Below are 13,058 nucleotides of genomic sequence, written 5' to 3'. Positions count from 1 at the left end.
CATCGATTCCCCCCACTATAGGAAACATTCTCTCCACATTCACTATCTCAGCCTTTCAACATTCAATGGGTTTCAATGAGATTACCCTTCATTCTTCTAAATTCCAGCAAGTAAAGGCCCAGTGCTATCAATTGCTCCTCGCAAGATATTTCATTCCTGGAATTATTCTCATGAATCTCCTCTGAACTCTCTCCAATGTCAGCACATCTTTAAATAAGGGACCAAAAGAATCACAATACACCAAGAGAGGCCTCACCAATACCTTATAAAGCCTCAGCATTACATCCCAGCTTTTATATTCTTATCCATTTGAAATTAATGCTAACATTGAACTTGTCTTCACTACACTCAACATGCAAGTTAACCTTTAGGGATTCCCAAATCCCTTTGCACCTCAGATTTTTGAATTTTCTGCCCTTTTAGAAAATAGTCTATGCTTTTATTCCCTCTACCAAAATGCATAACCATATACTTTCCGACACAGTATACCATTTGCCACTTCCTTGCTCATTCTCCTAATCTGTCTTAAGTCCATCTGCAGCCTCCCTGCTTCCTTAACACTACCTGCTCCTCCACCTATCTTTGTATTGTCTACAAACTTGGCCAAAAAGCCATTAATTCTATCATTCAAATCATTGACATATAAAATAAAAAGTGGTCCCAATACAGACTTGGTGTGGAACACCACTAATCACCAGCAGCCTACCATAAAAGGCTCCCTGTATTCCCACTCACTCGCCTCCAAATCAGCCAGTGCTCTATCCATGCTAGTATCTTTCCTGTAATACCATGGGCTCATATGTTGTTCAGCAGCCTCACGTGCAGCATCTTGTCAAAGGCCATCTGAAAATTCAAGCACCCAACATCTACTTTGTCTATCCTTGAGGAATGCAGAAGAAACTTACCAGAAATTTACTCACACAATGGTCACTCTACTTGATTAACAATCATTTTATAAGGCAGATGGAGGCAGTAAAGGAAAAGGAGTGGTACAGTCATGTGTATGGAGAGGAGGGAGGCAGGAGAGAAAGCAGTAACTGCCAACAGGAAGTACAGGAGCCTTAGTTCCCACACCACCAGGTTCAGGAACAGTTATTACCCCTCAACCATCAGGTTCCTGAGCCAGCGTGGATAACTTCACTCACTTCAACACTGAACTGTTCTATAATCTACGGACTAGCTTTCAAGGACTCCACAACTCACGTTGTCAATATTAATTAATTAATATTGTAAGCGCAGTTTGTTTTCTCATGCACATTGGTTGTTTGTTCGTCTTCGTATATAGTTTTTCATTGATTCTATTGTGTTTCTTTGTATCTCCTGAAAATGGCCACAAGAAAATGAGTCTCAGCAGTGTATGGTGATATGTACCTACTTTGATAATAAATTTACTTTGAACATTAAATTCAGTCAACTAAATAAACCTAGGTTTAAAAACTACCATCAGTAATAGTTCTCATGAGAAAGGAAATTAGCATCCTTACCTGGACAAACCCTTATGTGACTCCAGGCTCATGGACGTAATTGACTACTGAGTGGTTTCTAGTTTTGGAAAATACTGGGGACGGACAACAAATTTAAAAACTTAACCGTACATATGCAAATAGGAGACAGATAGAAGATTAGGATACATGAGGTAAGTGGCAGCACCTGAATACAAGTTTCATAGAGGGCTGAAAGTGCCACTTTTTCCAAATTAGTGTTGCATTTAGAAAATAATATGCACTCCAACTCCTAGACAACCTTCAAGAAGTAGTGAAAAGGCTTGGGTAAATTGTTGGGGAGAAGGAATGATTAGGTGCTGGGGGGTGGGGGGAATTGGGGCATTGTTGTGGAGGTGAAAAATCATTAGTAAGGAAAAGACATGAGAAAGTTAATCATCTTTAATAGTTACCAGAATAAATCATTTTCCACAAGATTGTGCATACAAGTACAACATCTTCTGATAAATAATTTTGTATAAAACAGATAAAATCACTTTACAAAAATAAGAATATCACTTATAAAGTATGTCTGTTTGATGGAATAAGCATTGAGAAAAGCCGATGTTTTATTGCATTATCCAATAAGTAAGGGTAGGACCTAATCCAATAATATTCATTAACCACATGCCTAGATTGTAACAATATTAATTTATATTACAACTGTTAAGAGTTTTGAAGAAAGTAATTTCATGTGCTTTACCAAAAATGAGCAATCGTTTACCATGTTGGCAAACAATATCTTTATAAGTTAATGCACTTGCCACATAAAAGGTAGAAAAAAATTTAAAAATTGTAGTTCAAGCTAATATTTTCCTGTTTGTGGTTGAAGTTTTTCAGTGTTGGCCAGCAGATTTCAGATTATCACATTGTTTCAACAAACACAACAAAAAAATCACATAGGCAACAGGACAACAACGTGCTAGGAAAGTTCCAAAGACTGCAGGTTGTGATCATCTTCACAATGTTCACTCGCAAGGAAGATAAAGAAAGTGCAATTGGGAGGTCTTACAGTCATCAGCCTCAGTGATGTGAGTGTTAGTCCTCAGCCTCTTCTTCCACCTGTTGAATGACAGGGACCCCTACATTTACAAAAGATTACATAGTTAGAAAATTGTTTGCCATTTGACAACTGACAATTCCTCACTCAAGCTTAAGGATCCATTGAAAAACCAGTACATTTCATGACTGCAGAATGCAAGACACAAGTCCCTTTGAACCATAGCTGAATTTCCATGTGATCCCCAAGTCCCACATTCTTAGACATAAAATGACTAAGCAATGAATGGCTTTAATTTCATATTTATGTATTTCATATTTCCTTTTGACATAGAAAGTCATTCAGCCCATTGAGTCTAAACAGTCCTATTCCCCTACCTATTTTCCCAGTAACTCATTCTCTGCCACATGCCCACCAACTTCACAAATTCTCCTGTGAACTGCCTTCACTTGGGGAAGTTTACCACAACTGATGACTTACCAATCAGCATGTGTTGGGATATGGGAGAAAAACACTGCAATAAGCAAAATTCAGGAATAAACATCAACCAACACAACATTCTCCGCAACTTCTGCTATCTCCAAAGGGACATCTTGCCAAACATATCCTTACACCAGCTTTTCGTAGGAATCGCTCCCTCTATGATTCTCTTGTCCATTCGCCCCTGCCCACTAATCTCCCTCCTGGCATTTATCTCTACAAGCAGCCAAAGTGCTACAACCTACCTATTCACTTCCATTCAGGGCCCCAAACAGTCCTTTCAGGTGAATCAACACTTCACCTGTAAATCTGCTGGGATCATCTATTGTGTCTGGTGCTCCCAATGTGGCTTCCTCATTGGGCATTGGTCAGACCCATTGCAAATTGGGGGATCACTTCATTGAGCACCTCTGCTCCATCTGCCAAAAGCTGAACCTCTCAACAGCCAAACATTTTAATTCCAATTCCCTTTCCTGTTCTGACATGTCGGTCCATGGCCTCCTCTTGTGCCACAATGAGGCTGCCCTCCAGGTGGAGGAGCAACTCATTATATTCCTTCTGAGGAGCTTCCAACCTGATGATATGAATATCAATTTCTCCTTTGGTAACCCCCCACTCTGGCCTCTTGCCTCTTCTCACCTGCCTATCACTTCCCCTTGAGCCTGGTCCTCCTTTCCCTTTCTCCTATGGCTCACTCTCCTCTCCCATCAGATTCCTTCTTCTTCAGCCCTTTATCTGTTCTACCACCTGGCTTCACCTATCACCTTCCAGCTAGCCTCCTTACCCTCCCCCCAAAGTATTCTAGTGTCTTCTCCCTTTCTTTCCAGTCCTGAAGAAGCATTTGGGCCCAAAATGTCAACTGTTTATTCATTTCCATAGATGCTGCCTAACCTGCTCTGTTTTTCCAGCAGCATTTTGTGGGTTTTGCTTTGAATAAATCTAATAGCTTCCTTTTTCATTACGAGTCTGAGGTACAAGATATTCTATAAAGCCATCCTTTGATCATCAGTTATCTGGTGATGTGAAACCCACCTCATTTAATCTGTTTTTAATGATTATAACCTCTCAGCTCTAATTTTGCACACAAATTATTTCTGTACCAGTGTTTCTATATTCTGTTCACAACAGATAAATGGTAATTAGGTTATGATTATCACATACCACAAGACAGTGAAATGTTTTTGTCTGCATGACATCCAGCCATTCCATACACAATTACCCTGAGGTAGTGCAAGAGGAAAACAGAATACATAACATAACGTTGCAGATACAGAGAAAGTGCAAAGGCCATGATGAAGTAGATTAAGAGATCAAGACTTCATCTTTATTTTACACAGGGTCCATTCAAGAGTCTGATTACAGTGGAATAGAAACCATCTTTGAACCCAGTGGTACATATTCTCAAGCTTTTGGTGCACAGCAAAATCCCAGAGATGGTTATTGGAGACATGTAAATTTCATTAGTCACCTGAGGAAGAAGAGGTGCTGACATGCTTTCATACCCATAGCAACTACTTGACTAGATCAGAACATGATGATATTTACATGCATCCATCCTGAAGAAAGCCCAGCAGCGGATGTATTTCCTGCGGCTCTTGAGGAAATACGGTCTGCCTCAGGAATTGCTGCTGCAGTTCTACACTGCACTCATTGAGTCTGTCCTGTGCACCTCCATCATTGTGTGATTTGGAGCCGCCACCAAGCAGGATAGAATCAGACTACAGCGCACAGTGAGGACTGCCGAGCGCATCATTGGAGCCTCCCTGCCCTCTATTGTGGACCTGTACTCTTCCAGGTTGAAGAAGAGGGCGGGGAACATCATAAAGGACTCCTCCCATCCTGCGCACGGACTGTTTGATCTGCTTCCGTCTGGTAGGCGCTTCAGATCCCTCCAGACTAAGACTAATAGGCACTGGAGAAGTTTTTTCCCTACTGCGGTCACTTTGCTGAACAGTTAACTGCTGGTTAACTGTTGGCTAACTATTACTTGGATTGCACTACCTGTATGTATAATCTATATTTTCATTTATATTTATCATTATTATTGTGATGAGCAGAGAGACAACATCTGCCGGAAGTAAATTCCTTGTATGTGCATAGGTACTTGGCGATTAAAGTCTGATTCTGATTCTGATTTCCACCACAGCACCACCAACACAGACAGGATATTCTACCCTACTTCCTGAAGTCAATTTCCAGATGACATAGAATGAAAAGCTGTTGTTTTGATACCATGTTACTGGCTTTACATCCCTTTTCTGCACTGTCTTGTCATTGTTTGAGGTCTGGCCTACCACTGTGTGTCAGGTGCAAAGTTGCAGATGGATTTAAAGTAAAATCTAGCCAAATGGTTGAGAGTACTGAGAGAGTAAACGAAGGGGCTGAGGACACTGACCGGCAGCAAAATGTCATAAATTGTTGTTTTTATTAGCTAGGAAGTCAAGGATCCAATTGCACAGAAGGGGTGACATGTCCATAAGACCTAGGAGTAGAATCAGGCAATTCTGCCCATGAAGTCTGCTCCACCATTCCATCATGGCTCATTTATTATCCTTCTCAACCCTTCTCCTGCTTTCTCCCCTTAACCTTTGATGTCATGATTTATCCAGAACACATCAACCCTCCACCTTAAATATACCCAATGACATGGCCTGAAGCAGTCTGCAGCAATGAATTTTGCAGATTCACCACCATTTGTCCTATCTCTGCTCTAAATGGACCTCTCTCAATTCTAAGGTATGTTCTCTCGTCCTAGACAACCCGCACATCCTCTCCACATGCACACTATCCAAAGCCTTTCCATATTCAATGTTTTAATTATTGCTTTAAAAAGAGCTCTGACCAATGTTGGAAGTTTTGAGAGGAAGGGACTTCAATCGGGTCCAATGCCCAAGTACAAAAGACAGCAATGGCTTGCTACAGCAAAAAAGAGCTTTGACCAGCAGACAAGCGGGAGATCTGAAAATTTGAGAGGGGGGGGGGGGGGGAGACTTCAATGAGGTTCACTGCCCAAGTACAAAAGGCAGCAGCGGGTCACTACAGTGGAAAAAGAGCTTTCATCAACAAACAACTGGCATTTGGGATTGATTAGCAAGAGCAAATTAAAGGAGGTCAGGGGCAAATGCAATGGCCATCATCTGAGTGGACAGAGTCAGAGAGGTGATCTTGAGGCTTTAGCTTTTCGAAGCTTCATAGAAGACAGGAATCAGTCAGAGAAAGCAAAAGAAAAGAAGAACTCTTCCCCCTCTTCCCTTCTTTATATCTGCTCAGCCAGATATGTAGAGATGCCAGGAAGGTTACTTGAATGCTCTTCTTGCAGGATGTGGAAAGGCAGGGAGGCCTTTCAAGAATCACTAGATTCTGGAGTGGTTCTGGAAAACTGGAAAATTGCAAATGTCAATCCAGTCTTCAAGAAGGGACAGAGGCAGAAGAAAGTAAACTATAGGTCCATTAGTCTAACCTCCGTGGATGGAAAGATGTTGGAGTTGATTATTAAGGATGAGCTCTCAGGATACTTGGAAGCAGATGATAAAGCAGGCTGTAGTCAGCATGGCTTTTTTCAAGGGAAAATCTTGCCTGACAAATCTATTGGAATTCATTGAAGAAATAACAAGCTACGAGCCCATGGTATTACAGGAAAGATTCTAGCATGGATAAAGCAGTGGCTGATTGGCAGGAGGCAAAGTGTGAGAATAAGGGAGCCTTTTCTGATTAACAGCTGGTGACTAGTGGTGTTCCACAGGGGTCTGTGTTGAGACAGATTATTTTTATGTTATATGTCAATGATTTGGATTATGGAATTGTTGACTTTGTTGCAAAGTTTACAGACGATATGAAGGTAAGTGGAGAGGCAGGTAGTTTTGAGGAAGTAGAGAGGCTACACTGCATTGGTAAGGGAATGTGAGGCAAAGGCTATGGGGTATTCACTTCCATCACTCATGACATGTGACATGACTGCACCTACATCATAAGGCAAGCTTCACTGGACAGTGTGGATCATAATCTGTGAGTACAGTGTCTGACATCAACATTTCCTTTGGCTTTTGGAAAGCCACCTCACGCAGTTTTGTCCATTGCTATTTCTTCCTGATCTGTAGTAATGAGTTCAAGTGATGGAGCAAAGTAGTCAGGTTTGGCAGGAACCTGTTGTAGTATTTAACAAATCCTAAAAAGGACTGCAGCTCTGACACATCATTTGGCCTTGGGGCAGCTACCACTGCTTGAATTTTCTCAGCAGACTTGTGTAAGCCCTGTTGCGTCATGCTCTGAGCCCATAATTTCAATCTTCTAATATTGAGATCTTGGAGATGTTCCTTGTCATTCTCATTGGTAACAATGATGTCATTCACATAACACCAAGTGTAACATCCAAGTGCATGGGCAGCCTGGTTCATAGATTTCTGCCACAGTGCAGATGTTACTCCAAAACCAAGTCTATTACGGCAATAAAGATTTTGTGACTTTGTATGCTGAGAAACACTATGGACGTACACTTCTTTCAGTCATCTGTAGGCAGGCCTCAGCTAAGTCCACTTTGTTAAACTGTTTCTCTCCAGAAAGGTTTACAAAGATATCCTCTATCCTGGACAGAGGTATTGGTCTACTTTCAGTACTGGGTTGACAGTGATGCTCAAATCACCACAGATCCTGACAGACGCTCCTTCTTCGGTACTGGGAGGACTGGCATTGTCCATAGGCTCCATTTTCATTTAGTACTATTTTACCTTTGATATATTTCAGTTTTCCAATGCCATCCTTGAGCACTACCATGGCATCATCCAGGACCTTTCTTAATTTGTTTTCAGTTGACTTCATTGCAGGGGATGTGGCAGGCAAATGGTGGATGGATCTCTAATCAAGTTGTAGTTGTCTCAGCCAACTACAACTGCTGTTCTTCCTGTTTTAAACATATACATGTCCAATGAGGCTTGTTGGTTGTTGTACTTCACTGTTACGAATGTCATTCCCACAGGAGTTACCTTTTTTCCTGTAAGTTCTTTATTGATCCCAAAGGAAAATATGGAAATTAAGAACTTACAAGAAAACTTGATTCTATCTTGTTTTCTATGGTTCTAAGATTCCACAAACTAAATGATCTCCCAGTGCATTATTAAGCATGTTACTGAACTGATAATGTTCAACTTCTTCAATTCAGCCACATAAGCTGAAATGGACTCCCCTTCCTTTTGATTCCGCTTATGAAACCTAAAGCGTTCTGTAATCAGCAATGGTTTCAGTTTTAAATGTTCTTGCATTATGTTCATGACATCAACAAAGTTCATTTCTGCTGGTTCAGTCGGAGCAGTTAAACTTCTAAGCAAACTGTATGCTTTTCCACATATTGCACTCAGCAACAATGGTGCTCGTTTTTCTTCGGCTATTTCTTTTGTTTCAAAAAACTGCACATTCATTTAGTATACATCACTCAGACACCACTGTAATGTTTGTGACTCCAGAAATTAATCGGAAGAAAAACACAGGAACCCAGGATACTTGTCTATTTAGATTTTCTTACCTTTTGTTAAGTGAGACATTCCCATTTGATATGATGGCGTAATGACGCATGCCAGTCACATATACCTTACATATAACCCATAATGAATGATGCAAACAAATAAAGCATGCTTAATCAAACAATGTATTTACAATATTACTGAAATACCAAGTACATTACTGTGTTCCCCTTCCAATGCTCACTGCCTCCTAACCTTCTTAATCATCAAATCTATGTCATTACATAAAACCCAATCCAGAACTGCTGTTCCCCTACAGTGCTCAACCACAAGCTGCCCTAAAAAGCCATCTCATAGGCATTTTACAAACTCCCCCTCTTTTGGGATCCAGCACTAACCTGATTTTCCCAATCTACCTGCCTATTGAAATCCCCCATGATTATTGCAACATTGCTCTTTTCTGCCTCCTGTTGTAATTTGTAGCCCACATCCTGGCTACGGTTTGGAGGCCTTTTTACCCTTGCAGTTTCTTTACCCACAAGGATTCTACATCTTCCTATCCTATGTCACCTCTTTCTCAGGATTTGATTAAATTTTTTTTAACCAATAGAGCCACCCCACACCCTCTGCCTACCTGCATGTCCTTTTAATGCGATTCGTATCCTTGGATGATAAACTCCCAACTATGACTTTCTTTCAGCTACGACTCAGGGATGCTCACAATATCATACCTGCCATTCTCTAAATGGGCTACAAGATCATCTGCCTTATTCTGTATACTGTGTATATTCAACTACAAGCATTTGGAGAAGTACAGTCTACTCATGGATAGTCAACATGGCTTTGTGAAGAGAAGATCATGCCTCACGAGCCTGATTGAGTTTTTTGAAGAGGTAACAAAAGAAATTGATGAGGGTAGGGCAGTGGATGTGGTCTACATGGATTTTAGCAAAGCATTTGACAAGGTCCCTCATCAGAGACTCATCCAGAAAGTCATGAGGCATGGGATAAGTGGAACCTTGGCTGTTTGGATAAAAAATTGGCTTGAAGGAAGAAAGCAGAGGGTAGTTGTGGAAGGAAAGTATTTTGCCTGGAGGTCGGTGACTAGTGGAGTGCCGCAGGGATCTGTCCTGGGACCCCTGCTATTTGTGATCTTTATAAATGACCTGGATGTAGAGGCGGAAGGATGGGTGAGTAAGTTTGCGGATGACACGAAGATTGGAGGAGTTGTGGATGGAGCTGTAGGTTGTCGAAGGTTACAAGAGGATATAGACAGGCTGCAGAGTTGGGCAGAAAAATGGCAGATGGAATTCAATCCAGACAAGTGTGAGGTGATGTATTTTGGAAGGACAAACCAGAAGACTGAGTACAGGATTAATGGCCAGTTATTTTAGAGTGTGGATGAACAAAGGGACCTTGGGGTTCAAATCCATATATCCCTCAAGGTTGCTGCGCAGGTTGATAGGGTAGTTAAGAAGGCCTATGGGATGCTAGGCTTCATAAACAGAGGGATTGAGTTCAAGAGTAGAGAGGTCATGTTGCAACTCTATAATGGTGAGACCGCACTTAAGAGTATTGTGTTCAATTCTGGTCACCTCATTATAGGAAGGATGTGGAAGCTATGGAGAGGGTGTAGAGGAGATTTACCAGGATGTTGCCTGGTTTGGAGAACAAGTCATATGAAGGAAGATTATCAGAGCTGGGACTTTTCTCTTTGGAGAGTAGAAGAATGAGAGGGGGCTTGATAGAGGTCTACAAGATTATGAGAGGCATAGAGAGGGTGGATAGTCAGTACCTGTTTCCCAGGGCACCAACAGCAAACACCAGAGGGCATATGTACAAAATTAAGGGAGGGAAGTTTAGGGGAGACATCAGGGCTAATTTGTTTTACACAGAGGGTTGTGAGTGCTTGGAATGACTTGCCAGGGATGGTGGTGGAGGCTAAAACATTAGGGGTATTTAAGAGCCTCTTGGTCAGGCACATGGATGAAAGAAAAATGGAGGGTTATGGGGTAGTGTGGGTTTAGTACCTTTTTTTAAGGATTATATGGAGGGCTGAAGGGCCTGTACTGTGCTGTAGTATTCTATGGTTCGAAGTGCCGCTGTCCTGGAAGTGGCTGTGGACTCGCTGGGCGTGTGCACACTTTGCCTCTCTGATGGCTAAGGACAGTTTGGGCCTTGCTCTTGCTAGAGCAGCCTTGTCGCCTGCTCTGAAGGCGGAGTCACAGGTCCTCAGCAGCGCACGCACCTCCGCAGTCATCCATGGAAGACCATGTAAGAAAGGAAAGGGGGAGGAGCACCAGAGGGAGGTGATGAGCTGGTAAGAAGATAAGGTGAGAGGGGGAAACAGGAATGGGGAATGGTGAAGGGGTGGGGGCAATTACCAGAAGTTCAAGAAATTGATGTTTATGCCATCAAGTTGGAGGCTACCCAAACCTCTTGACTCTGTCTGTATGATTTTCTGCATTAAGGCATTGGCAATATGATTGGCTGATATTTGCATTAACAAGCAGGTGTGCAGATGTGCCTAATAAAGAGGCCACTGAGCGTGAATTTCCTGTATAGGTCAGGGTCACCTCACAGCAAACTTGTATGACTTTCTGTACTGGATCCTCATGCTTCAGTTTCTGTTCGTAAGCAGTTGATATTTCATCCAATGAAGGGTCTGGGCACGGAACATCCACTGTTCATTCCTCTCCAATGGTCCTGCCTGCCCTACTGTGTGTGTTGCTTCAGATTTCCAGTATCTTCAGAATTTCTTGTATGGTAATACCTCATTACTAGATATACACTGTCTGGTGAGTAGGAACTTGTCAGAGTCTTCAATGCCTGAGCACCATGAGGATTGATTAGGAAGTGGATCCCTCCTTCCCTCTTTGTCCAAGGACATCACACTGTCCATCTGTTGAATTGAGAAGCCTTCAGGTTGTACAATAGGTGAAACAGATATGAGTTACATCTCACATGAACAATGCATAGTACACTACATACTGAAATCCTCTGGCTGATTACTATGATCCACCTCCATCATCTTTGCAAACTATCAGTGAGTGTGACCCTTACTTGCCAGAAAGGAATATCAACAAACCTGATTCAACCACTGTGTGGCAGTGTGTGCTGTGTCATTTTAAAATATATATTGTTTTAAGATTAGTCTTGCGAACCACTGTAACTTTCAACCTGCTAGGCCTCTAGTTTATATCTGTCATAAACTAAGCTAAAGATTTACTGCTTGCATTGAACTTTGTATCCAACCCCTTCACCCAGATCCAAATATCTTCAGATTTAAAATCTCAGTTTTAAAATAGATCCACAAACTTATTCCTCCTTTTTCAGTGCCCTCCTTCAACCCCACCTCCAAGATTGCTGCTTTTGCCCAACTTACGTACAAGCCCCTAACTGCACCACTGGTTGTCATGCGTTCAACTATAAAGGCCCATATTTTCCCCACATCCTAAGACCACTGTCAATTCCAGCCCCATATAGGTGACTAAAGGGAGGATCAGGGTAGAATAGACATTTTGGGACCATTAGCTAACATATTTTCAATAAACAGTACAACCTCCTTCTACACCCATGATGAAATATGTACTGGCCCAATTAACATACCATCCAGTTTTTTCAGCCGTGTGAGTCTCCTTGTTGCTTCATCCACCCAGGTGCCTTCAGACGAATACTTCTCTTCTAATGGGTTTCCCACAAAAACGAGGTCAACCAGGTTAGGAAGATCGGCTAGCTTGCTAAACTCAGCTAAAGGTAACAAAGGCAATTATGAGAAACTGAGTGCAGGTAGAAGGTTGAGGGGGATGGTGAGAGAGGGAGTGGTGGGGGATAGCTGACAATGGAGGTGTTCGAAGTGGGTGACTGTGCAAGATTGGGGGCAAGTAGAGGGGACTGACTGGGGGAATAAGAGGGCAACAAGGTGGGTAAGAGGAAGAAAGATGGGGGTAGGTAGGGATAGAGAGAAGTGGCAAGGTTAGGGAGTGGGCGGTGCTGAGGGGGTAGAGAGCTTGATAGAGAAATTGGTAACTAACTGCTGTCCTGTGAAGAAATAAAAATTCATTACCTGCACCCTCATCAGAATTAATATTTCTTCAAAGAGGTAAGGCAGTCCAAGTCAGAGGGGGTAAATAGTTGCCTAATGGTTATTATGCTCTCCTGCACATTGCATACAAAATCCTGAGGAGCTCTGACACAGGGGATGTGGAGATGATGCTTCCTCTTGTGAGAGAACCTACAAGAGCAAGCGTCCCCCTTTTAGGAGAAACTAAAAATTTAAGACAAATGATGTGCATATTTTCCTCTCAGAATGTTATGAATCTTTGGACCCTTTCTTCAAAGTTCATTGCAAGAGGAATCTTTGACCCTTTTAAAGTAGATGTAGACAGAGTCTTGTCAGTCTAGGTTGGTGGGTGGGAAGAAGCGGGGAGGAGGGTGTGAAGGGGTTGAAATGCTAACATAAAAATGCAGCCAAAGTTAAAGTCAGAGAAGTGGTAAAAAAAAGTCTCAAGGGGCCAACTGGCCTTGTACACTGGGCAGAAAGTGGAACAAAAAAAAAGGGAGATTCTACACTTCTCATGTTACCAATAATGAGAGAATATTATGCTCTACAAACATAAATGCCAAAAAAGCGCCTGGAGCGCA

At 42.0% G+C, this 13,058-nt stretch overlaps 1 protein-coding gene across 1 annotated transcript in view; it reads right to left on the bottom strand.

Moving 5' to 3' along the window:
- Window positions 1-1,868: 1,868 nt before the first annotated feature.
- Window positions 1,869-13,058, bottom strand: part of dnal1 (dynein, axonemal, light chain 1) — a 91,952-nt gene continuing 80,762 nt past the window's right edge. The window contains exons 7-8 of the mRNA XM_073040453.1: window positions 12,024-12,164; window positions 1,869-2,563 (exon numbers count right to left, since the gene is read on the bottom strand). Of these exons, the coding sequence (XP_072896554.1) occupies window positions 2,520-2,563; window positions 12,024-12,164 (185 nt within the window). The 3' untranslated portion in view covers window positions 1,869-2,519. The remainder of the gene's footprint in view (window positions 2,564-12,023; window positions 12,165-13,058) is intronic.

The sequence above is a fragment of the Hemitrygon akajei genome, chromosome 3 (genome assembly GCF_048418815.1).
Source record: "Hemitrygon akajei chromosome 3, sHemAka1.3, whole genome shotgun sequence".
Taxonomy (NCBI): domain Eukaryota; kingdom Metazoa; phylum Chordata; class Chondrichthyes; order Myliobatiformes; family Dasyatidae; genus Hemitrygon; species Hemitrygon akajei.
The sequence above is the reverse complement of the archived record's forward strand: the minus strand, read 5'-3'. Positions and strand labels throughout refer to the sequence as shown.